Source organism: Oncorhynchus mykiss, chromosome 26 (genome assembly GCF_013265735.2).
Source record: "Oncorhynchus mykiss isolate Arlee chromosome 26, USDA_OmykA_1.1, whole genome shotgun sequence".
NCBI classification, from domain to species: Eukaryota; Metazoa; Chordata; class Actinopteri; order Salmoniformes; family Salmonidae; genus Oncorhynchus; species Oncorhynchus mykiss.
The window spans coordinates 46,535,413-46,562,712 of NC_048590.1; the positions used below are offsets into that span (position 1 = coordinate 46,535,413).

Sequence of the window (27,300 nt, forward strand, 5' to 3'; positions counted from 1 at the left end):
GGATATGAACATAAAGTAATTGTTTATGTTTATGTAATTGTTCATGCATTGTTCATGCATGCACTGTAAAAAATATAAATAAAATATAGTTTCAACTAATTATTATTAAGTAACTGGTTCCACAGCCTTTTTTTGTTTACTCAACTTTTCGGTCCAAGTGTGACCTGAACAACAAAAAATTACTCAAACTTAACTCCAATTTGACAAGAATTCAGTCAATTTAAAATGTGTTTTCTCAACTTGTCTCATATGTTCATTCAGCTATAAATTATTATTTGGGCAACCATATTTTACACATTTTTTGCTGCGTGACAACCTGGTAGCGAGGAACCTACGGCTTCTAGTCAGTGGCCAACAGCTTGATTTTGAGCCAATCAGAGGTTCGTCATTAGTTACCACAGCCACAAAGTCATGTGATTTTAAACCTAAACTTAACCACACTGCTAACATTATGCCTAACCATAACCTTAAATTAAGACCAGAAAGCAAATATTTGTTTTCCTTAATTTTTATGATGTAGACAATTTTGGACTTTGCGGTAACTAGTGGAAACCCAATCAGAGAGCACCAACCCCCACGTTGGGGAGCCAACAACGGAGAAAAAAGGAAAGAGGGCAGTTTTCCGCACATCCTCGGATGAGCCAGTCACACTTCATATGCAATGTGGGCTATGGGATGGAAACTAACTAAATGCACAGACACAATACTCAATTATTCCTCCAAGCTTGCTAACCAACCACTGTAGTTAGTATTGACATTGTATGTAAATAACAATGGATTCGCTAGTGTCCATGAAACAGCTGCCTGTGTCAGTTGCCGAGTTGTGCAGTTAGCTGCCTAACTTTAGCTACCAAACGTTAGCTAGCTAAACTTTTGGCTATGGACTAGTACTTTGGGATTATGGAGAGTGAATAAAAATGGTTTCTTCTTCACTTTAGGTAGTTATCTAGCTGTGGCCATCTGGCTAGTAGCAACATAAACACAGATGTCTGGTAATCTAGACCATAAACAAAACGCACGGATATGCATTGCCAAACAAAGCTACTGCCACCTTCTGGTTTGGAGTATTTTAAAAGTGAGTGTGTGACGACTTCCAAGGTCTTTGTTATGTGATCACAGAGTGACTGCCGACACTGTTCAGAGTTTCTAAATACATTCGGGAGGCAAACGTTTGACAATTTTACCAGGCAAACCTTTGACAATCTTACTGGTGTGTCTGAGCTTTAGCTATTTTTAACTGCTGTTTATAACTATTTTCGTCCAAAAATCCTGTTCAAAATGTAATCCTGGATATGAACATAAAGTAATTGTTTATGTTTATGTAATTGTTCATGCATTGTTCATGCATGCACTGTAAAAAATATAAATAAAATGTAGTTTCAACTAATTATTATTAAGTAACTGGTTCCACAGCCTTTTTTTGTTTACTCAACTTTTCGGTCCAAGTGTGACCTGAACAACAAAAAATTACTCAAACTTAACTCCAATTTGACAAGAATTCAGTCAATTTAAAATGTGTTTTCTCAACTTGTCTCATATGTTCATTCAGCTATAAATTATTATTTGGGCAACCATATTTTACACATTTTTACATACAAAAGCGCTGATTGTGTTTCTAACTAGTTCCACAATATTTTTTTTAGGTAAGATGCCCAAATAACATTTGAGAACACACAAAGACTGACTTGAAGTACACTGCTCAAAAAAATAAAGGGAACACTAAAATAACACATCCTAGATCTGAATGAATGAAATATTCTTATTAAATATTTTTTCTTTACATAGTTGAATGTGCTGACAACAAAATTACACAAAAATGATCAATGGAAATCAAATTTGTCAACCCATGGAGGTCTGGATTTGGAGTCACACAAAATGAAAGTGGAAAACCACACTACAGGCTGATCCAACTTTGATGTAATGTCCTTAAAATGAGGCTCAGTAGTGTGTGTGTGGCCTCCATGTGCCTGTATGACCTCCCTACAATGCCTGGGCATGCTCCTGATGAGGTGGCGGATGGTCTCCTGAGGGATCTCCTCCCAGACCTGGACTAAAGCATCCGCCAACTCCTGGACAGTCTGTGGTGCAACGTGGCATTGGTGGATGGAGCGAGACATGATGTCCCAGATGTGCTCAATTGGATTCAGGTCTGGGGAACGGGCGGACCAGTCCATAACATCAATGCCTTCCTCTTGCAGGAACTGCTGACTCACTCCAGCCACATGAGGTCTAGCATTGTCTTGCATTAGGAGGAACCCAGGGCCAACCGCACCAGCATATGGTCTCACAATGTGTCTGAGGATCTCATCTCGGTACCTAATGGCAGTCAGGCTACCTCTGGCGAGCACATGGAGGGCTGTGCGGCCTCCCAAAGAAATGCCACCCCACACCATGACTGACCCACCGCCAAACCGGTCATGGTGGAGGATGTTGCAGGCAGCAGAACGTTCTCCACGGCGTCTCCAGACTGTCACATGTGCTCAGTGTGAACCTGCTTTCATCTGTGAAGAGCACAGGGCGCCAGTGGCGAATCTGCCAATATTGGTGTTCTCTGGCAAATGCCAAACGTCCTGCATGGTGTTGGGCTGTAAGCACAACCCCCACCTGTGGACGTCGGGCCCTCATGGAGTCTGTTTCTGACCGTTCGAGCAGACACATGCACATTTGTGGCCTGCTGGAGGTCATTTTGCAGGGCTCTGGCAGTGCTCCTCCTGCTCCTCCTTGCACAAAGGTGGAGGTAGCGGTCCTGCTGCTGGATTGTTGCCCTCCTACGGCCTCCTCCACGTCTCCTGATGTACTGGCCTGTCTCCTGGTAGCGCCTCCATGCTCTGGACACTACGCTGACAGACACAGCAAACTTTCTTGCCACAGCTCGCATTGATGTTCCATCCTGGATGAGCTGCAATACCTGAGCCACTTGTGTGGGTTGTAGACTCCGTCTCATGCTACCACTAGAGTGAAAGCACTGCCAGCATTCAAAAGTGACCAAAACATCAGCCAGGAAGCATAGGAACTGAGAAGTGGTCTGTGGTCACCACCTGCAGAACCACTCCTTTATTGGGGGTGTCTTGCTAATTGCCTATAATTTCCACCTGTTGTCTATTCCATTTGCACAACAGCATGTGAAAGTTATTGTCAATCAGTGTTGCTTCCTAAGTGGACATTTTGATTTCACAGAAGTGTGATTGACAGGGAGTTACATTGTGTTGTTTAAGTGTTTCCTTTATTTTTTTGAGCAGTGTAGTATATCTTAATTGGATGTTGGCATGCACACTTTTGTGGGAATGTATCAAAAGTGGACTAATGAATATAGGGGGGTTGAGTAAAATTATCCTGCAATTAGCAAATTATACTCGATTTTATTTTTAAACTGCCGTTGACACATATTTACAAGAGTTTCCTCCACTGTTAAGTGAAATTGAAAGGTTTTCAAAGTTGTTTTTCTTGTTTTTTTAACAACCTTTCTAATAACTCCCAACGAATACCAATTAAATTCGATCAAATGTATTTATAAAGCCATCAACAGTTGTCACATCATTACAGTAACCCGGCCTTAACTAATCAATATTATTGATACTACTCCCGCCCCACGTTTACTACAAACATAGATCGTGCTTATGTACGCACAAAGACGACTCCTGCTGGGGCTTTAGTTCATCTGGCTATCAGTCTTCAGGTGCAAGGACAAACCAGGTCTGATACGCAGTTGGTCACAAAAAGGCGTATTGGTCTCCTACTACCGCTGAAATAGTGTTAATCCTCATGAATTTCACTTAATTCAAACATTTTATACCTATGAAACATAAACCCTCTGACTGACTACCAGATTCTCCGAAGTCATTCGTAAGAACATGTAATTTACCATTTGGAAAAGCACCAGAAGTAAGCACCTTTTATAGTATTGCTTTGGTTATAACTGATTTGTGAAGCATCTATAGTCTGGTTCATAAATACTATATGTTGTGCTTATGAAGTCGTTGAGCACTATAATACCTATGCATGAATTGGTGTGTTTATGCGGTTGTGCTGTATCCCCGTGTCAAGATACGACAAGGCACAAAGTAGCGTATTATGTTCATACAGGTACAGTAGCTATATTTATTACATTATCATCGAGTTTATGGTTCTATATATGATATTTTGTAGTCAATGGTAAAAAAAAAGTTTGCGGAGGTCTAAAAATGCCTGTAAGTAACATTTTTTTCCCTGATCTGAGTGACTGGAAATCTGACCAATGAAGTTCCGTTGCTATTGTTTCCTCTGTTGAAGAGTTGCCAATTATCATTTAGAATGGGAGGAGACTAGCCGCCCTCATTGGAACCACGCCTCTGTTCAAGGAGCGTACTAGCCACAGGGATTGTTGTTAGCGGGTTTGCTAGCAGGGGCAGTTCTTCTTTGACATTTCAATTGGAATATGCACCCTCAATCTTGATACGGTTTAACTGGCGAATTTTTTTCATTTGACTGAGAAAATCCAAATTTGGTTCGACCAGTTGTTATTGGTCTCAGTCAGTTGAGGTGAGTTTTATCTCTCAAGCTAACGTTAGCTAGCTAACTAAGCCCATTTGAAGCAAAACTAAATGGCGCTAGCTACGTGCTGTTACAGCAAGTTGCTACATAACCTTGTCAGACAGATGCATCAATACATCTCAGAAAATGTTATATTTCTGCTGGCAGACTGAGTCTGTAAACATTAACGATGCCTGCTTTAGCATGTCGAAAATGTCGCTAATGTTCGCTGGCTAATGTGTTTTTGACGATTAGCTAGCTACAGTAGTTCCATGAGCTAGTGAACAGCATCGTACAACAGTAGTTGGCTAGCTAAACATTTAGATAGGATTCGGACAAAATAACGACTAAATAGCTAATCGTGAAAAACACATTTATCCAGCGAAAAACAGTATTTGCTACAGTATTGAGATAATGTTAGCAAGGACAGTTGTTGTGCTACCTAACGTTAGTCGAATCACTGGGTTTCATGATGATGACGTTCGAACATGGCTGGTTAGCGTAAAGCCACAATGTGTTGCTAGCAGTAGCTTACTAAAAAGACCACCGGGAAGTCAACCATCCCTTGTTAGCTAGCGTTAACTGAAATCTATTTTTAATTGACATTTTCGTTATTACGACAGCTAAGGCGTTAGTTAAAAATGAAAAGGCGAATAGTTAACAGTACTCTGTAGATTATTTGACCTGACACGCTCGTGCATTTAGCCACACAAGTTCGGGCGCGCACGACTCCGCTAGCAGTGGATGGCGTCAGGCCCTCTCTTGGCAGAGGGGGAGGGGAATGGGCAGGTCTTATGGCTGGTTTAGAAGCTAACCGCTAGCCAGTTAACATCTCACTGTTAGCTTGTGGATTGTCTTTGGGACGTGTCGCCACCGCTAAATAAGAAACATACATTTAATTGGATTAGATTTATGGATGTGTTCCCTAGCCATATTCCATATGTTGGTTTACCATCTTGAGTGATGAGAGTAACGTTACTTCCTAGTTATCTTAGCAAGCACGCTAGCTAGATAAATGGTTGAATAACGTTGTCCAGTCGGTATCTTGCCAATGCGTCCCTCGTCCCTACACACTGTATTTAGCTACATAGTAATCTATGTATTGTCCACTAAAGCAGTCAATGTGAATTCTAGCTCATATTCTGGTCAAACATCCTTCTTTGTGTCGTACTGAATTCTACAGCCTTGTTAAGCGGGGGGGCTACCACTCTCCCTCCAAAGTGATCACAATAACGTTCATATCATCAAATGTTTTCAAATATAGCCACTAGTTGTGGGTGAGACAGAAACTGGAGAATCCCATAAATGTGTGCCACAGAGTCTGAAATGTGCTAAATGACTGTATCCATCTTGGAATTCGCAGTTGTGTCAGGGTGACTATCGATTTATCAATTAAATATGCCCAAATGTTAACTGTGTTGTACCTGTGCCTCCTAGCTCTTTTGAGTATGAATATACAATGAAGCGGCGTGCGGAGGATCAGGAACCAGTATTTGCGTCCCAGCAGCAGCGTCGCCCCCCAGTCCCGGGTACTGCGGAGGGCTTCCAGCACCGCGTCCTAGCCCCAGCCGTGTACGAGGCCGTCACCGACAACATGCAGCCTTCCCCCGGCATCCAATACTCCATACCCCAGGGTTACCAGGTATGGGAACTGTTGCCATATCTCTTTAATCTAGATGAGAGCATGTTCCACAGAAAATAATAATTTTGCTAGACTCTACAATGCATCAATCTATAAGTGCCAATTAACCAGCAAACTGTAGCTTCTGTATTTGCCTTTTTCAAGGCTTTGTTTACTATTTTACCACAGGCAGAATGCTGATATTTGACTGAATCTTGTCCTCCAGGTTCCCACAATGCCCCAGAACTCCAGTGGTCATGGACATGCCTCTAGTCCCGCTGCACTTGTTGGGCCCCACCCCCACAGTCCAGCTGTCCAATCACAGGGGGCTGCGGTGGTCCAGAGCCATGCCCATCCTTTGGCCCCTATGGCCCCCTCACAGGGTGCCCAGTTCCAGCGACTCAAGGTGCATTTTTCATATGTATACATTTTATTGAATGTACAAAAGAGATGAAAAATAAGCACATGTCCTAAATACAGAATAAAATAGAGGTATGATGGACTCAATTAGGACCTGTTGATTTCAAAGCATGGTAGATAATAGGGCTGGGAGTTGCCAGGGATACAATATCATCACCATATTTAGGTACCGATGTGTATTGCGATTCTATATGTATTCTGTCATTGTATTGCTATTCCACATTACAAACATTGCTCACTGTATGGCTGCTGCAGAGGGACGAGAGCCATGGGAAAATTAGTTTTGATCAGTCATGGAAATAAAAGTGCTGAAAACAAGCTATGGAGGAGAAGTACTGGAGTATAGGGATCCAGAATGCTACAGACCCGGGTTCCATTCCGGGCTGTATCACCACCAGCCGTAATCGGAGTCCCATAGGCTGGTGCACAATTAGCCCAGCATCTTCCTGGTTAGGGGAGGGTTTGGATGGGGTAGGCCGTCATTGTAAATAAGAATTTGTTCTTAACTGACTTGCCTGGTTAAATAAAGGTTAAATACCTTTTTTAAGGTGGTTCAGCCAACTGGTGCAAAAATAATATTGGGATATTGTCAAAATGATAGGATATATCATCCAAAATAATATCCCTATGTGTAACTGTATTGAGCCCCCCCATCACTAGTAGATAATGCAGCAATGAGACTAGTCAACAATTAAAGTATGGAGCTCATTGGGATGTTTTCATTATCTTGATCAATGCCCACTTCATCTCATTATACCTTTGAAAACATTGTTTGACTGGCATAACTGTGTTTGTAGGTTGAAGATGCTCTGTCCTACTTGGATCAAGTGAAACTGCAGTTTGGGAATCAGCCTCAAGTCTACAACGACTTCCTTGACATCATGAAAGAGTTCAAGTCACAGAGGTCAGTTACAATTTAGTTTGTTTTTCTAAGCAAACACTGTAAACATCCATGTAAGCCGTGAACTCTTGCTGCAGGAAGATATTCCATGTGTTTGGGGGGATCAGTTTGAGCAAGGCGAGGTGGGGAATCACTAATCTTGATCACATAATTAGTAGTTATTTGAGAAGCAAAGTGATTTGTAGATCAGTGATTCTACACAGTCTAACTACCATGTAGTCAGTCTTAAACACGCACATTTACTTTCACAGCATCGACACTCCAGGTGTGATCAGCCGTGTCTCCCAGCTCTTCAAGGGCCACCCAGACCTCATAATGGGATTCAACACCTTCCTGCCGCCGGGCTACAAGATCGAGGTTCAGACCAACGAGCAGGTCAACGTGACCACGCCAGGACAGATCCACTACATCACCCCGCACGGCATCTCTGTCCAGAACCTCCCCGTTACGGGGCCACCCAGCCAGCCGGTGCCCCATCATCACCAGGCCATGCAGCTGCCCAGTGGACCCCCCACCAGCACCGCCACAGCCAGCACTGCTCTACCCACCCAGCCTACACCGGCCAAGACCAGCAAGGTTCCAGCTCACTAAGACCCCTTTCCTTTGTTGTGTCATTCTGTGCCAGAACCTCTTCTCAAGTTCTTTGTTTCTGCATGTTTAGTTTCCTATTGGAGATTTGAACCACAAGTCATTGGCTTATTTCTTCATTTGTTATGTAAACATGTATTAATTTACTTATTACTGTATAGTTGCGTATGTAAATATAGTATTCAACTGTTTTATCGTTATGTGCTGATGTACACCACCATTCAAAAGTTTGGGGTCACGTAGAAATGTCCTTGGTTTTGAAAGAAAAGCACCTTTTTTTTGTCCATTAAAATAACATAAAATTGATCAGAAACAGCGTAGACATTGTTAATGTTGTAAATTACTATTGTAGCTGGAAACGGCTGGTTTTTAATGGAATAACTTCATAGGCGTACAGAGATCCATTATCAGCAACCATCACTCCTGTGTTCCAATGGCACGTTGTGTTAGCTAATCCAAGTTTATCATTTTAAAAGGCTAATTGGTCATTAGAAAACCCTTTTGAAATTGTTAGCACAGCTGAAAACTGTTCTGATTAAAGAAGCAATAAAACTGGCCTGGAGCATCAGCATTTGTGGGTTAAATTACAGGCTCAAAATGGCCAGAAACAAAGTACTTTCTTCTGAATCTCATCAGTCTATTCTTGTTCTGAGAAATGAAGGCTATTCCAGGTGAGACATTGCCAAGAAACTGAAGGTCTTATACAATGCTGTGTACTACTCCCTTCACAGAACAGCGCAAACTGGCCCTAACCAGAATAGAAATAGGAATGGGAGGCCCCGGTGCACAACTGAGCAAGAGGACAAGTACATTAGGGTTTCTTGTTTGAGAAACAGACGCCTCACAAGTCCTCAACTGGCAGCGTCATTAAATAGTACCTGCAAAACACCACTCTCAACGTCAACAGAAGAGGCTACTCCGGGATGCTGGCCTTCTAGGCAGAGTTCCTCTGTAAAATGTCTGTGTTCTTTTGTCCAGCTTAATCTTTTATTTTTATTGGCCAGTCTGAGCTATGGCTTTTTCTTTGCAACTCTGCCTAGAATGCCAGCATCCCGAAGTCGCCTCTTCGCTGTTGACGTTGACTAGTGTTTTGCGGGTACTATTTAATGAAGCTGCCAGTTGAGGACTTGAAGCGTCTGTTTCTCAAACTAGACACACTAATGTACTTGTCCTCTTGCTCAGTTGTGCCCCGGGGCTTCCCACTCCTTCTATTCTGTTTAGAGCCATTTTGCACTGTTCTGTGAAGGGAGTCATGCATAGCGTTGTACGGGATCTTCAGTTTCTTGGCAATTTCTCACATGAAATAGCCTTCATTTCTCAGAACAAGAATAGACTGACAAGTTTCAGAAGAAAGGACTTTGTTTCTGACCATTTTGAGCCTGTAATCGAGCCCACAAATGCTGATGCTCCAGATACTCATAGTCTAAAGAAGGCCAGTTTTATTGCTTCTTTAATCAGAACAACAGTTTTCAGCTGTGCTAACATAATTGCAAAAGGGTTTTCTAATGATCAATTAGCCTTTTTGAAATGATTAACTTGGATTAGCTAACACAACGTGCCATTGAGACACAGGAGTGATGGTTGCTGATAATGGACCTATGTAGATATTCTATTAAAAATCATATGTTTCCAGCTATAATAGTCATTAACAATGTCTATGCTGTATTTCGGCTTAATTTGACGTTATTTTAATGCACTTTTTTTTTTGTTGCTTTTCTGTATAAAAAAAAAACAAGGACATTTCTGTGACCCCAAACTTTTGAATGGTGGTGTATATTTCATATTTGGAGGCAACTCATTGTCGATCTCCTTTTCCCCCCACAGCCGATGCAGTCTCCTGCCCTGACCCCGACTAGCCAACCCAACCCGTCAATCCCATCCTACGCCTCCCCACGGTCCCCCTCGGTCCAGTCCCACGCCCCGGTGAGCAGCACCCCTTCCAGCGGGCCTCCCCTGCAGAACAACCAGCCTGTGGAGTTCAACCACGCCATCAACTACGTCAACAAGATCAAGAACCGCTTCCAGGGGCAGCCCGACATCTACAAAGCCTTCTTGGAGATCCTGCACACTTACCAGGTAAAAACAGCGCGAGAGCTGCCCCACACAAAGCATTTCATTCAATAAATCTGGCTTCTTTCTGAAGGGTGATTTATTTTCAGTGTAAACAAGCTATACAAAAGACAGTGTACACACAGAGATCTGTTCGTAACCTGGGTCACCATTCAATATGAACTTGAGGTTCCATTCCAGTGCTATAACAAAACTTCCGAAGGGGCAGTGGTGCCCTTTGTGTGGTCTCCCTGGTCACTTTCTGGGAACAGGGATACAATAACCACAGATGTACTGGATAATAATTGCAGAAAGAAACTTTAGAGGAAGGAAATTCAGATCATTCTGATTGTGCGCCGCCCTGGCCCAGTGTCGTCCTGGTTAGGGTTTGGCCGCCCTGGCCCAGTGTCGTCCTGGTTAGGGTTTGGCCGCCCTGGCCCAGTGTCGTCCTGGTTAGGGTTTGGCCGCCCTGGCCCAGTGTCGTCCTGGTTAGGGTTTGGCCGTAGTCTGTAACCAGTGGTCTGAAGTTCTTGGTATAGTCTGTAACCAGTGGTCTGAAGTTCTTGGTATAGTCTGTAACCAGTGGTCTGAAGTTCTTGGTGTAGTCTGTAACCAGTGGTCTGAAGTTCTTGGTGTAGTCTGTAACCAGTGGTCTGGAGTTCTTGGTATAGTCTGTAACCAGTGGTCTGATTGAAGTTCTTGGTGTAGTCTGTAACCAGTGGTCTGATTGAAGTTCTTGGTGTAGTCTGTAACCAGTGGTCTGATTGAAGTTCTTGGTGTAGTCTGTAACCAGTGGTCTGAAGTTCTTGGTGTAGTCTGTAACCAGTGGTCTGATTGCTGCTTTTGCAGAAGGAGCAGCGAAACGCGAAGGAGGCGGGGGGGAACTACACCCCGGCATTAACAGAGCAGGAGGTGTACGCTCAGGTGGCACGGCTCTTCAAGAACCAGGAGGACCTGCTCTCGGAGTTCGGACAGTTCTTACCGGACGCCAACAGTTCAGTGGTGAGTGTTTCACGTCCACGCTAAAATAGTGCTCTATTGCAAGAGATAATGCTTCCTTCACCTGAGATGTTATTTCAGAATGATAGAAATTGAGTTTAAACTATGTGAGGACATTGAATTACGAACTTGGCCACTGTCATATCATATTGTTATTTTCATATGACTAATACCACCTGTTTTATTTACTACATCATGTGACTCAGACAGGGTGCATGATCAAGATGCACTGATAATGCCTTTCAGTTTGATGTAAAAGTTGTATGTTCTGTGCAGATCTACACAGATGTTGCCTATCTTAAACTCTCACGTTTATCTCTGATCCAGAGTTGTCCCCCTTTTCTCCAGCTGCTGAGCAAGACCACGGCCGACCGGGCGGAGTCGGTGCGCAACGACCACGGCACCACAGTCAAGAGGCCCTTGATGAACAACAAGCAGCGGCTCAACCAGAACGGCTGTCCAATCCGGAGGCATTCTGGAGCGGGCGCCACGCCTCCTGTCAAGGTAAACTAGCGCCCTCTCGTTGACAGTGTCAAGCCTTTGTATGTAAACGTTTTGGCGCCAAACCGGTAGCAGTTGTGAAAGAGTAAATAATTGAGAATAATTTCATCGTTTGACATTTTTCAATAATTCGGTTATTTTCTCTTGAACCATATGGTCTATCCACTAGAAGCTAATGGACAATATGGACACAGATATAACAAATGAATACTATATATATATATATATATATATATATATATATATTTTTTTTTTTATATTTCAAAAAAAAAAAGTTATTCAAGTATAAATTACCATAGATTACCTGTTAATTACCAAAATGACTGAAAATTCCGATAGATTACCGGTAGCTTTGCAACCATAGTTGTCAGACATGCGGCTATTAAGAAACTAGTTAGCAGTAGTAACAGTTGTAATACTGTTCAGACAGCTTAGAAAGGTATACTTTTGACTAGAGCGTCCCATAGATCTGTCAACTCTTTAAATGTGGGATTTTTACCTTATTTTTTAGCTTCTCTTATTTACTGTAGAACTGTAATATACCGCTGAAGCCTCTCTCCCTGTATCAGTTAATTGGTCTACCATGTCAGTGGTAATGTAGTCCTTATTTACGCTCAGTTCTTCTCTTTCCCACCCTTGCAGAAGAAACCCAAGATGTTGGGGAAAGACCATGCCATGGCTGAGGCCAGCAAACACAGCATCGGCACAGAATCTCTCTTCTTTGAAAAGGTCCTGCTGCATTTTTGTTTTAAACCTAATGTGAATGTTATACAATAACATAAAATGTGATCTATACGAATGACACCTATAGAAAGGATTTATTCTGTTCCAACTGAACATGATTTGAATTAATTAATTGCCTGGTTGTGATGAGACGCTGTCCCCCTAACCCAATTGTAAAGTAATTCAGTGTGTGTTGAAGTGTGTATTTACAGAGCTGCTTTCTTATCATAGGTGAGGAAAGCCCTCCGGAGCTCTGAGGCCTATGACAACTTCCTGCGGTGTCTGCTCATCTTTAACCAGGAAGTGATTTCTCGTGCCGAGCTTGTGCAGCTAGTGCTGCCGTTCCTGGGGTAAGCTTTAAGCAACTATCACCTTCGCCAAACAACCATTTAAAAAACTTTGCACAATTTATCAGCCTGACTACAGGACGCGCTGCATAGCTGTTGCAACTACCTTCTCTGCTGTGAGGAGTGTAGACAATTCAGTCGTGCTACAGCAGATGAGTAGAGTTAACAGGGCCACCAGCCTCTCAAGATCAGGCTGAGTCGGTAGTATAAAACTCTGACACTCTGAGCATGTCAAAAAGGTGTTGCTAGTATGTTTGTTCTTAGGCAAAATGAATGTTCATGATCTAAAAAGCTATATGTATCCTTCTCTATTCCTATTATTGGCCTCCTATACATTGTCAGCTCGGGGAAGGCAGGTAGCCTAGTGGTTAGAGGCAGGTAGCCTAGTGGTTAGAGGCAGGTAGCCTAGTGGTTAGAGGCAGGTAGCCTAGTGGTTAGAGGCAGGTAGCCTAGTGGTTAGAGGCAGGTAGCCTAGTGGTTAGAGGCAGGTAGCCTAGTGGTTAGAGGCAGGTAGCCTAGTGGTTAGAGGCGCTTAGCCTAGTGGTTAGAGGCGCTTAGCCTAGTGGTTAGAGGCGCTTAGCCTAGTGGTTAGAGGCGCTTAGCCTAGTGGTTAGAGGCGCTTAGCCTAGTGGTTAGAGGCGCTTAGCCTAGTGGTTAGAGGCGCTTAGCCTAGTGGTTAGAGGCGCTTAGCCTAGTGGTTAGAGGCGCTTAGCCTAGTGGTTAGAGGCGCTTAGCCTAGTGGTTAGAGGCGCTTAGCCTAGTGGTTAGAGGCAGGTAGCCTAGTGGTTAGAGGCAGGTAGCCTAGTGGTTAGAGGCGCTTAGCCTAGTGGTTAGAGGCGCTTAGCCTAGTGGTTAGAGGCGCTTAGCCTAGTGGTTAGAGGCGCTTAGCCTAGTGGTTAGAGGCGCTTAGCCTAGTGGTTAGAGCGTTGGGCCAGTAACCGAAAGGTTGCTGGATCAAATCCCCGAGCTGACAAGGTAAATATGTCGTTCTGCCCCTGAACAAGGCAGTTAACCCACTGTTCCCAGGTAGGCTGTCATTGTAAATAAGAATTTGTTTTTAACTGACTTGCTTAGTTAAATAAAGGTAAAATTTAAATATTACATAAAAAATAGATGGCCTTGTTCGTTAACGGCATGTGAAAATACAAGCTTTGTTATTCATCCTGATATTTTGCCGCCCATCTAACACCCATTCTGGAATGTGATCTGCAGAAAATTCCCAGAGCTGTTCTCCTGGTTCAAAAACTTCCTGGGCTACAGAGAGTCCAGCCACATCGAGAGCTTTCCCAAGGAGAGGACCACAGAGGGCATGGCCATGGAGATTGACTACGCTTCCTGTAAGAGGTTGGGCTCCAGCTACAGGGCGCTACCCAAGAGCTACACACAGCCCAAGTGTACAGGGAGGACCCCACTGTGTAAAGAGGTGAGCGTAGCAGTTATTGACAGTCAAAGGTTACCCTTCAAATTCAACCAAATTGAATCCTATAAAAACCTGAGGAATTAGTCAAATACATGTTTGTGTATTGGAAAATTAAGAGCAAAGAAAATAAAATTGTAGTCACTTTTTTTGCATGCGTCATACTGCCAGTGAAGTCGATCACAGGGGTTTAATTGGTTAGTACTGAGATGTTGTTCATCTTGGCAAGTGACTCAATTAGAGCAGAGTTTTAACAGTATGGTCCATTTCAGGTCCTGAATGACACATGGGTGTCGTTCCCTTCGTGGTCAGAGGATTCCACCTTTGTCAGCTCCAAGAAGACCCAGTATGAGGAGCATATTTACAGATGTGAGGACGAGCGCTTCGAGGTGAGACTTTCCCCCCCTCTCATGGTAGTTATATTCTAATAGTACAAACCAAAGTATGCTGATGTACTGACATTTTCCATACTGTTCTTCTCCCTGCAGCTGGACGTGGTGCTGGAGACCAACCTGGCCACCATAAGAGCTCTGGAGGCCGTACAGAGGAGGCTGTCGCGCATGACGGCCGAGGAACAGGTCAAGTTCCGGCTGGACAACACCATGGGCGGCTGCTCCGAGGTCATCCACCGCAAGGCCATCCAGAGGATATATGGCGACAAGGCCGCCGACATCATCGACGGGCTCAAGAGGAACCCGGCTGTGTCCGTCCCTATAGTACTCAAGAGGTGTGATATGAAGAGGTTGTGTGATGGACAATACATGTAAATTAGAGTAATGTAAAGCGGCCTGAGCAACAGCTTCCAGAGAACATGTTGCTGTCCCATGTTAACCACGGTATGTGTTCTGATTGACCTCGGTCCAGGTTAAAGATGAAAGAAGAAGAATGGAGGGAAGCCCAGAGAGGATTCAACAAGATCTGGAGGGAGCAGAATGAGAAGTATTACCTCAAGTCCCTCGACCACCAAGGCATCAACTTCAAGCAGAATGACACCAAGGTGTTCCGCTCAAAGACCTTGCTCAATGAGATTGAGACCATATACGATGAGGTAAGAGGCAGTGATATACCACTTACTTGATCTGATCTATATGTTAATGTCTCCCAAGTATTGATTAAAACTTTTTTTATATATATATAAAGCTACTCTAACCCGTGTTTTTTTTTGCTTCCATTTAGCGACAGGAACAGGCTTCCGAGGACACGGCCCCCGTGCCTGGCGGGCCCCACATGACCCTGACCTACCAGGACAGCCAGATCCTGGAGGACGCCGCCGCGCTCATCATCCACCACGTCAAGAGGCAGGTCGGCATCCAGAAGGAGGACAAGTACAAGATCAAACAGGTCATCCACCACTTTATCCCAGACATGCTGTTCGCCCGGCGCGGGGAGCTGTCAGATGTGGAGGAAGAGGAAGACGAGGAGGAGGAGGAGGAAGAAGACGAAACCGGGCCAGATGAAGACGGGTCAAAGAAGCACAACGGGTTGGCCGGCAGTGGTGGCTCCGCTAAGTCTAAGCTGCTATTCGGCAACACGGGGGCACAGAAACTGCGTGGCCTAGACGACGTCTACAACCTCTACTACGTCAACAACAACTGGTACATCTTCCAGCGCCTGCATCAGATCCTCTGTTTGAGGTTGTTGCGCATCTACGGGCAGGCAGAGAGGCAGATCGAGGAGGACTGCAGGGAACGGGAGTGGGAGAGGGAGGTGCTGGGTGTCAAACGGGATAAGAGTGAGAATCCTGCCGTCCAGCTGAGACTAAAGGAGCCCAGTAAGTCCAGACAACCTTTAAAACCAAACTGCAGCACGCTATGAACCCACTGACCATTAAGGTTTAGATCAAAGGATCACACATTTCTTTTGCACCCAGTTTAACATTTTTCTATGGAGAAAATGTACTTTACCTTCGTCATGCAATTTTATATCTGCAAAGCTCTTCCTCTGAAAGTCTGACACGTTGTTTTTACTTTCATATCTGAAAAAAATGTACATGTACAGTACATGCTAACGTCTCCAGGAGAATGGTTTTTTGACAACGTCAATGGTCCCAACACAGACCTTTGTTCCAACTGCACATAGATACCCTTCCTATCATTTACACCACAACCAGGGGGAGATATACCCTCCAGATGTTTATCTCAATAGGCTAGCCGGGATCATGACAACTGTCTGTGTTTTTAAACCTTCTGATTTCAACACGTTTTGCCAACGTATGGCTCATTCATCCATAAGATACCCTCTGCAACCTCCCCCTAAGCGGCACTTGTGAAGCAACACAGGTTAACTATAAATACTCTGTTATTTTGATAACTGAGAATAAATCAAATACATCGGTCAAATCAATGCATCAGATCAAACGTTAGTCAGAAGTTCTCCTACTAATAACAGATGAGGGTGAGACATTAGTTACATAACAATGCCTAAATAACATCCTTATAGCCCATAGTGTCATTCTATGAAGTGCATCAGATCAGACGTTAGTCAGAAGTTCTCCTACTAATAACAGATGAGGGTGAGACGTTAGTTACATAACAATTCCTAAATAACATCCTTTATAGCCCATAGTGTCATTCTATGAAGTGCATCAGATCAGACGTTAGTCAGAAGTTCTCCTACTAATAACAGATGAGGGTGAGACATTAGTTACATAACAATGCCTAAATAACATCCTTATAGCCCATAGTGTCATTCTATGAAGTGCATCAGATCAGACGTTAGTCAGAAGTTCTCCTACTAATAACAGATGAGGGTGAGACGTTAGTTACATAACAATTCCTAAATAACATCCTTTATAGCCCATAGTGTCATTCTATGAAGTGCATCAGATCAGACGTTAGTCAGAAGTTCTCCTACTAATAACAGATGAGGGTGAGACATTAGTTACATAACAATTCCTAAATAACATCCTTATAGCCCATAGTGTCATTCTATGAAGTGCATCAGATCAGACGTTAGTCAGAAGTTCTCCTACTAATAACAGATGAGGGTGAGACATTAGTTACATAACAATTCCTAAATAACATCCTTATAGCCCATAGTGTCATTCTATGAAGTGCATCAGATCAGACGTTAGTCAGAAGTTCTCCTACTAATAACAGATGAGGGTGAGACATTAGTTACATAACAATTCCTAAATAACATCCTTATAGCCCATAGTGTCATTCTATGAAGTGCATCAGATCAGACGTTAGTCAGAAGTTCTCCTACTAATAACAGATGAGGGTGAGACATTAGTTACATAACAATTCCTAAATAACATCCTTATAGCCCATAGTGTCATTCTATGAAGTGCATCAGATCAGACGTTAGTCAGAAGTTCTCCTACTAATAACAGATGAGGGTGAGACATTAGTTACATAACAATTCCTAAATAACATCCTTATAGCCCATAGTGTCATACTATGAAGTGCATCAGATCAGACGTTAGTCAGAAGTTCTCCTACTAATAACAGATGAGGGTGAGACATTAGTTACATAACAATGCCTAAATAACATCCTTATAGCCCATAGTGTCATTCTATGAAGTGGACGTTGTTGTACACACTATCTCTCATTTCACCAGGCTATATTTTGTCATAATGATCTGATCACACTGTGCTACAAGGGATGTACATTAAGTAGCCTACAGCAACCTTGCCTGGGCCACATTCAGTAGCCAAACGTTGCCGAACGAAATGCCACCAATAGTCCGTTGTATCCTTATTCTAATCTAGGCTATATGTCAGAAAGGCATGTTTGTTCCACATAGAGTATATCTATCTGAACTTTTCAAAACGTTGCATCTTGCTGAACGCACCTCTGATGTTGATTGGCAGGTGGAATGATGTCTAATGAGGTTGCAAGGTAAAAGTGGGAGGCGGGATCAGGGCAGCAAAACAATGAACTGATACACACATGTAACTTAAACAGTTTTCTAGGACCCCTTTTGGCTGGTGAACGCTACTTTCAAAAACCACTTGCTGAAAGTATACAAAACATCTGTACTATTACTTTAAATCCTGACCTTCTCCTTTTCCAGTGGACATTGAAGTGGAGGACTACTACTCTGCCTTCCTGGAGATGGTGCGGAACCTCCTGGACGGTAACATGGAGCCCACCCAGTACGAGGACTCCCTCAGGGAGATGTTCACCATCCACGCCTACACTGCCTTCACCATGGACAAGCTCATCCAGAGCATTGTCAGACAGGTCAGTACAGTCTTTTCCCTCCGTTAGGTTCCAGATGGTGAGAAAAAGCCAACCTTGAGGAACATCTAGGCGCCAAAATTGTCAACTGAAATCAGTTGAGGCCCATCTCTTTCAGGCGGTGGGGGGGGGCAGCAACAGAGCTAAATGGGGGCCCACCCGGCCTAAACAATGATAACTTTGATGGCTGACTTAACCTGTTGCGACGAGCAATCCCGTATCCGGGAGCGTAATTATAGCCTCAAGCTCATTACCATAACGCAACGTTAACTATTCATGAAAATCGCAAATGAAATAAATATATTGGCTCACAAGCTTAGCCTTTTGTTAACAACACTGTCATCTCAGATTTTCAAAAAAAGCTTTTAACCATAGCTACACAAGCATTTGTGTGAGTATTGATAGCTAGCATAGCATTAAGCCTAGCATTCAGCAGGCAACATTTTCACAAAAACAAGAAAAGCATTCAAATAAAATAATTTACCTTTGAAGAACTTCAGATGTTTTCAATGAGGAGACTCTGTTAGATAGCAAATGTTCAGTTTTTCCAAAAATATTATTTGTGTAGGAGAAATCGCTCCGTTTTGTTCATCACGTTTGGCTAAGAAAAAAAAAAGTTATTCAGTCATTACAACGCAAACTTTTTTCCAAATTAGCTCCATAATATCGACAGAAACATGGCAAACGTTGTTTAGAATCAATCCTCAAGGTGTTTTTCACATATCTATTTGATGATAAATCACTCGTAGCAGTTTGGTTTCTCCTCTGTTCAAAATGGAAAAATGCACGCACCTGGAGATTACGCAATAGTTTCGACGGAGGACACCGAGCGGACACCTGGTAAATGTAGTCTCTTATGGTCAATTTTCCAATGATATGCCTACAAATACGTCACAATGCTGCAAACACCTTGGGGAAACGACAGAAAGTGTAGGCTCATTCCTTGCGCATTCACAGCCATATAAGGAGACATTGGAACACAGCCTATTCAAAATCTGTCTCACTTCCTGTATGAAATTTTATCTTGGTTTTGCCTGTAGCATTAGTTCTGTGGCACTCACAGACAATATATTTGCAGTTTTGGAAACGTCAGTGTTTTCTTTCCAAAGCTGTCAATTATATGCATAGTCGAGCATCTTTTCGTGACAAAATATCTTGTTTAAAACGGGAATGTTTTTCATCCAAAAATGAAATACTGACCCCAGAGGTTCAAGAGGTTAATGACTGTGCTCACACCTGGCGTTGTGGTTCCCATCATCAGCTCCAGCACATTGTGAGTGATGAGCTCTGCGTGCGCGTGACAGACCTCTACCTGAGCCAGAGCACCAACAAGGCCACCGGCGGCGCCCTGTCCACCCAGGCCTCCAGAGCGACCGCCGAGGGGGCATACCAACGCAAGGCGGAGCAGCTCATGTCCGACGAGAACTGCTTCAAGGTACAGTATGGGTGGGTGGATGGCTGGCCCACCTGGAATGTTACTGTGTCTCAGGAAAATACTTTGAGTTGCATTTCAACTTTCATGTGTTCTCTCTCCAGCTCTCTGGTTTTCTCTCTTTGTTCTTCTGCCCCCCCTGGTACGTTCTCTCTGACCTTTGCTGTCTTGTCTTGTTGGTTGTCTTGTTGTTTGACTGGTTTGTTTGTGGTCCAGCTGATGTTTGTGAAGAGCCAAGGCAGCGTGACCCTGACCCTGGAGCTGCTTGACACGGAGGAGGAGAACTCAGACGAACCCGCTGAGACAGAGGTGTGTGTTTGTTAGTGTGTATGGCAGGCAGTCTCCACATGACATTTAGAACAGATTCAGATGAGGCAGGTTCTTGTGTTGTGACGGTAGTTCTCTTCTGGTTCTTTAAACAGCGGTGGTGCGACTACGTGGGACGCTACCTGAACTCGGACTCAGCGTCTCCAGAGCTGCGCGAGCACCTGGCCCAAAAGCCTGTGTTCCTCCCCAGGTGAGGCCTCTGGCTGTGTCTCCCCCGTCTGCACAGCTAACAGCATCTACCCCTAAAGGCTCTCTAAGACAGGCCATGGTACTGTTTCACAAGCCAAAACCAGCTGACAAAAAAAAACAAAATGACTCATTTTGAGAATGAGTGCAAGCCCATCTCCCTCTCCACGTGCAGGTCAGTTCCAGGTCAGTGTTTTTTGCACAAACCAAACTTTCAGGGCTTTCTCCCCGTAGCCTCAAACTAAATGGGGCCCCGAGACTTATCCACGAAGCACTTGTTTTGAAAAACTCTGCCAATAGTGATGAACACACACACCAGTTGAACTACAAGTGCACTAGGTCATTTTTGTGTTTGCTTTCCTCAGAAAAGTAGGCCTAAGTGCTAAAAAAAAACTATGTTTAGTAGAAATGCTGACGGTGCCTGTCCTGTTTTTGTTAGAGAGAATGTAATTGGCTGTCTACTCGAAAAGCAACTTGTTTCCCTCCATTTCTGCCCCCTGCCTTTATCTCCGAAAGATTGCACTTTACCCTGCCATCTTTTTAAATAGACTCATTATTTATCCATTTATTCACACTTTTTGTTTTACGGGGCCCTTTTATTTATGAATATTGCAATTTTTATATTATATTAGTAGGATAGTATTTATTTCAACTTTCCCACTCAGCAGACTAGTCATCAAATCATTGAGTAAAAAAAATCAAAATATTTAGTTAGATTTTTTTTTATTGTGAGAATAAGGCTACAATAGCGGTTTGATATAAACTGAAAGGAGGAAGAAGAAGAGGCAATGAACAGGAGTTGACTTTTCACATTGCATATGTATGTAAGGGAAGGAAGTATTTTTATACCATGGAGCATATTAGTGTTCTATTGTACAATCATTTCCTCTGTTGGAGGAGAACCATTTGGTTGAGCAGAAATTCTATATGTACAGTGTCCTTAATTGCATTGTCACGACGGCCATTTTTTTTTTTGTTGTTGTGGCATTGGTGACAGGCAAAAGACCCCTTTTTGTCGGTCTAGAGAAAAGGATTCAGATAAAATCATTTTTCTTTTTTTATCAGCTGCCCTGTGTTTCCTGTAATTGTATTCATAGGAAAAACATTCTGTATGTGACTTCTTCTAATCACTGTTTAGATACATGTTGTACGGATTGAGATTTGGGGTGTTCAGCATTATTATAATGTGTAAAACAATTTAAGGATACAGTGCACTCCCGTTGCAATCTTTTTGTTGTGGGTGAGGTTTTTATACGAGTTGACCAAGACTAGTGCTGATAACTCATGAAAACCTGGTCAAGCACGGCATCTGCAACACTTGTACAAAAGAGAAGGGGCTTGTGAATAAAATGGTCTGAATTGTATGCTCAAATGTTGGTGTATTTCTTTCCAGACGTCTCTCTGAGCATTGCATGGGAAGGGTGGTTGGGTTCTCTATTAAAGCCCTGAGATGAGTGTTGCACATCAAGCCTGTCTGTCTTTGGTTTTCAGTGCTTGTTGCCATTTTTCAAAAAGGGTGTCCATAATGTATCATATACATTTCAATGGGCTGGAAGGACCCATGCAAAACAGGAACAAAAAAATTGGCGTCAGTCCCCCCCCTTTTGTTTTATTTTACCCATTGCATACATTTGCTACTTGTCTTGACTGGATATGATTTATCAGTGATCTCACCCACATTTAGTCTGTTTCTCATATCAACAATATGAGAGGTTGGTACAAAAGTCAATAGGCATGATTCTCTTATTTTCCACCCCTAAAAGTACCTTCAAACAGCAGTGACAACCAGCAGGTTGTCTTTTCAGTTCAATGTTATCCTCATTGCATGGTCATAACTGCTCTGTACGTTGTCAGTGGAAGTACTGTATGTGCACATCAAAGTATCCTTCAACCCATATCCTGGCTTGTTAACCCTTTTGGCGGCAATGTGTAAAAAAAACAAATGAAATGTCCTTTCTCCCATTTCTATTGTAAATTGGCTACTCTAACTGCAATGTCCTAAGTGGCATTGCCAAAATATTCTTCGTGGTTTCAGTCCTCGCTCACCTCTACCCTGTGTGGTAAGTACACATTTAAACCTTTCATTAAAGCGGGGTGAATAATAATTGCATTTTTAATGCTTGCAAAATCATTTTAAAAATCTGGATTCAATTTGATTGACCAAAATATTGTTTGCCAGGGATATTAAAGACTAACAAGAGAATCAACATATGAATGTCAAACGGAAGTGCACTGTACAGGAATACTGCTGCTACTGCAATAGAGCCTACCCTTCCCCTAATCATTTGTGTCCCAGTTAAACTCTTATTGGGTGAGTTGCTATGCATGGGTATATCAAGACAAATCTTTACAGGGACGGCCCGCTCAAATTTCACACATTTTCTGATCTACTAAAATTGTTAACTTTGAGTCGGAAATGGAAAACATTGGCCTAAATGACTGAGTATTTTGACCTCCTAAATAGCATTAGTGTTGGTCTGTTATTTGGGAACCATGTGTCCTGTCATTTAGCTATAACTTACACATCCTGTGCTCAACCAATGTTACAAATGGTATGGATATAGTGCATTGCAGTCTAAGTACTCGCATGATTTGACCGAAATTTGCGTAAACTGTCCTTGTAAACTGAATTGCTATGTGGGAAGAGGGCACAGGTAAGCAAGGTGTTACTGGCTCTGGTCTAATGCCAATCTTTCTCCTCTTCCAATCAGGAACCTCCGGCGGATCCGGAAGTGCCAGAGAGGGTGGGAGCAGCTGCAGCAGGCGAAGGCAGCTACGGGGACGTCGGAGAAGTCCCACAGTGCTGAGGACCTGAAGATGGAGTGCATGTTCAAACTCAACTCGTACAAGATGGTGTACGTCTTCAAGTCGGAGGACTACATGTACAGACGCACTGCGTTGACCCGGGCTCACCAGGTAGGCAACACCACCAACCAATGTTCCCGAAAAGAATGTGGGCCACTGAGCAAATTTCAGGTCTGCTGAATGCGAATTTGAACATTTCTGGAAATTCTGTGCAACTTCCAGCGCGTGTTTACTGTGAACACTGAGGCTGTACTCCCTTTAAATTTTAACAGTGGCCAAGTAGGCTACTGTGGCTATTTGATCAAAAACAATGGCTAAAATAGATCCCATAATGTTTTAACATGGAAATAGCTGTTCTATCATTCAGCCTACAGTAGTAGCCAATGTGGTGTTCAATATAGGTCTACATTCCATGAGACTTTAAAAACAACATGTGGGCTTGTCATTAACCTGTTAATACACTTGACTAAAAATGTTGTTTGATGCAAGAAACCACCTTACAAAATAAAATTCATTATTATTCCCATACCATTACTACAGAGAATCAGACTAATGCTACCCTCTGCCTATTGGCTATTTTGCTTATTCAAGCCTGTCTCAAAATACAACACTGCCACTTTAAGACAGTCTCTTTTACCTGACTCACTTTTAAAAGATGTCTAGAAATGCACACATTTTGTGCTCTTGTAAGAAGCAATCACTCCCCTATTGCTGACTACAAATGATCTATAACTGGGCTAATAACTCACTAACTAGCAAAGGATATGAACAAAATGTGTAACCGTGGATACATGCAGGGAATACTCTAGAACAGTGGTCACCAATCTTTTCTGAGTCCCAGTCACTTTCTGAGTCCCAGTCACTTTCTGAGTCCCAGTCACTTTCTGAGTCCCAGTCACTTTCTGAGTCCAGATGCAATCTGAGATCTACCGCTCAGAATTTTTTAAAACATGACTTAAGTCTATGCAACATTAACCAACATGAGCCACTTAAAAGACAAAATCCAAAACAACTAACAATAAACTGAATTCATCAATGTTCAGTATTTTAAATTGTAAAGTCATGTCTTTCTACAACAAATGTTTCCATTTTGGGCGGTATACTCGATAAAGTATTCAATAATCAAGGCATTAGAATGTACCGTAGGCCACTGAAATACAGCTCCTTCCACAAAAACATGTACCCAGGGGGACCTGGCTACTATTTCTATTTGGCTGGCAAGTAATGTACATGTGGAAAACACTGAAGATATTGGAATATGTAAAGATGTTGGAATATGTAAAGATGTTGAAATATGTCATATTTTTAAATAATTTAGAGAAACATAATGGCCGCTTACTGACGTTTCAATCAGAGTGCTGATATGATCTTCACTACAGCTAACCCCGGTGTCCCTCCCTTCCCCAGTCCCACCAGAGAGTCCACACTCGCCTGCACCGCCGCTTCCAAGGCTTGGTGGACACCTGGGCCAAGGAACACGTGACCAGCGACATGGCCACCGACACCCGCAAGTGGCTGATGGGAGAGCGTCGCGAGGGTCTGTTGCCGTGCACCACCACCCGGGATCCCCAGGTCCTCTATTACCTGAAAATCAACAGATACCATGTGACGTATCATGGCAGCTCGTCGGGGTCACCTTAGCTCAACCGGGTGACGCGATGACAGGAGTGTATTACTTGTCGTCATTTTAATACATCAGTTTGGCAGCAAATTGCTGGATTCTGGAAACTGCCGGAGATTACTTTATATTTGTTTTTATAAGGACTTTTTAAATGGACCCTCCCTATCTTTGCAGCACAAAAAAAAGCCAAATTTCCTATGTGGCCACCAACCAGTTGTCCGTCAGCCCCCTGAACCCCCACCCACCCCTACCGGCCTGTCTTATGCCACCTTTGAATACAGCAGAAGACATGCTGCGACCGACTACTCTATGAGTGCAAGAAAGGAAGCCGTTGTCGTGAAACGGCTATTGATCCTCGGCTGGACTGATCCTCAGACCGATGGATACTGTTGAGAGCCACGCAGAAAGAGCACGCCATACAGAATGCTTGGCCTTTCCCCCCCCCCCTGTTTTGAAGCAATATACACCCATTGAAGTGGTTGAGGAGCACCACACCAACCGGTGTGCAGGTCTCTAGTTTAACTGCTAAGGGGAACCACAGAAGTCTCTCACAACCACTGTGAGTAGGAAGATTAGCATACAGGCATGGACTATGAACCTGTATTTTATCCAGACCACAAGATGGCTTTTGGATTTTGTATAATTGTAAAGCCTGTGAATGTTTCTTTCTTTCAGTGATACAGGTATGTATGCTATGTGTCCACAAACATCTCTGGCAGCCGTGGTGTAGATAGTGGGCAGAGTTCTGCGAAAATACCAGGTTTTCCCCCAGTCAGTCAAGTATAGGAACATCAGACTACCCCACATACTGCTGATTTTGTAAATAGCTTGTTGATAGTCGTCCTTTTTGTCAGAGATGTGCATTGATGTGTACCCTAACAGACTTAGTTTAGACCTCGGGTCAAAAGTTGCTGAAGAGAAATAGCCTATATTGAAAATGCTCAAATTTTAACAACTGTTTTTACCAAAGGAACTTTATTAGAGCCTTTTTCCTTTGTGTTCTGTTTATTTCCTGTTATGTCATGTAAAGCCTTCATTTAGCAAAGTATAACGTTTTCATTGTCTTGAAATGGATCATTTTATACAAAATGTTTCAAGACCTTATTTGTCTATCTGGTTTTTCACTCAAGTCATTGGCACCAGTTCCCATTCGGAATTTCTGAACAATGAATGTAGCCTAGAAACTATTTACGCTTTCCCTGTACATAATGTAAACGGTTTGTACCCCCTAAACCAATTCTCCATTAATATATCCATCAGAATGTCTGGATCAGTCATCAAATATGGAACCGCTGATCCCATAAATCCATGTCTTACTGTGGTCGGGATGATAGTTGCCATTGGTAACAGGCAGGTTGTTGCGTGTTAAGATTCCCACTTGGATCACAGGTTCCTCCTCCGGGGCTACAGTAGAGGGATCAGTCATGCCACCTCCTCCACAGGACCAATCAGCCACATGCAGCATCCCCATCTCTACTTTCTGGTAAATGTCACTTTAAAGATGACTCAGAGACATAAGACTCCCGAGTCTGTTTCTGAAGCACAATCATGCTCCGTTAAAATCAATCCAGATGAGATGTGGTTCTGCCTACTTCACAAGGTATTGATAATGTCTCAATATAAAAGAGAACGGTGGTAATGGCCCCCCCAATTATAAACAGCACTGTTTTATAGTGTCATGTTGTACACTTTCAGAAGGTGCAGGTGTAGACACATATATACAATGATTTGTGAAATTGTATTCTGATCGCCAAATCTGGTCCATGTCCATAATAAGACCCACATTGACAACCATATGAGTATATGTGAATGTATACCATTCAACCGCTACAATTGAATCCTCAACAACCAAGCAACAAGCACACTGCATTTGACATGCGATTCCTTTCTCTTTTTTAAATTTTTCTTGTAAGAAGTCCTGTCCCCAGAAAGGTTGCGCCTGTAGTGTTTTGGGTTGGTGGTAATACTTCCATTTTCCCAGTGTTTCATCATCGAATTAATTTGAGTTTCATTTTGTCTAACCACATGTCACACCACTCGGTACCTCTTCACGCCTGACCAGAACCTTCTCATCTGGCTCTGTTTCTGTCCAGCATAGCCTGTAAATTCTGGATGTTAATTCTGATCTCACATGAGAACCTGGGCATTCCGATTTACATGAAGAAATGTAAACAAAAACACTTTGGCTATGGACATCAACCAGATCCTCAGATCCACTTGACTGAAGTCTTGCTCCTACACTACCGATGGAACGATCTCATGGAATAGATCCAAGCCACTACACCAGGGAATACTTTGGGGAGAGTTGTGTGTGTGTGTGTGAAGTTGAACTGCCACCAATTGATCTGGAAGGAGGACATTTTAACAACCCAAATAGGACCAGTTTCCCCATCAACGTTTGGCCCCACAAGGCGACTCTGTCAGTGCTGTAACCAGCTAAAGACAATCTCTGGACTGTTTCTATCTTTAGACTGATTTTCATTTTTCTATTTACTGTGTTGAACATGGAGTACAGGAGGACTACCGGGCAGCTGAATTGTATATACAAACTACAAAGACTACATTTGTAGCCCATTTTCTGTGTCCCTTTGTCACCTCTTCTTTGACTTCTATGATGTTGTGTAGTATGGTGTTTGGCATTAAACTCTTATTTGAATAGACTGAAGCCT

General features: G+C 43.0%; 1 protein-coding gene across 3 annotated transcripts; it reads left to right on the forward strand.

Annotated features, from left to right (window-relative positions):
- Positions 1-4,296: 4,296 nt before the first annotated feature.
- On the forward strand, positions 4,297-27,296 carry LOC110526996 (paired amphipathic helix protein Sin3a). Of its 3 annotated transcripts, none has more exons than XM_036964513.1 (21): positions 4,297-4,518; positions 5,947-6,151; positions 6,357-6,536; positions 7,348-7,454; positions 7,703-8,027; positions 9,864-10,115; positions 10,938-11,090; positions 11,415-11,591; positions 12,231-12,317; positions 12,543-12,661; positions 13,871-14,081; positions 14,348-14,464; positions 14,564-14,802; positions 14,940-15,123; positions 15,252-15,846; positions 18,094-18,263; positions 19,522-19,695; positions 19,909-20,001; positions 20,115-20,209; positions 22,917-23,121; positions 24,418-27,296. In XM_036964513.1, the coding sequence occupies exons 2-21, from the start codon at positions 5,969-5,971 to the stop codon at positions 24,649-24,651; spliced, it is 3,900 nt and encodes a 1,299-aa protein (XP_036820408.1). In that variant the 5' UTR covers positions 4,297-4,518; positions 5,947-5,968; the 3' UTR covers positions 24,652-27,296. The 3 variants fall into 3 exon arrangements, with proteins under 3 accessions (XP_036820408.1, XP_036820409.1, XP_036820410.1); XM_036964514.1 differs by having other exon boundaries at positions 11,436-11,591; XM_036964515.1 differs by lacking the exons at positions 22,917-23,121; positions 24,418-27,296 and having other exon boundaries at positions 20,115-21,577.
- Positions 27,297-27,300: the final 4 nt, after the last annotated feature.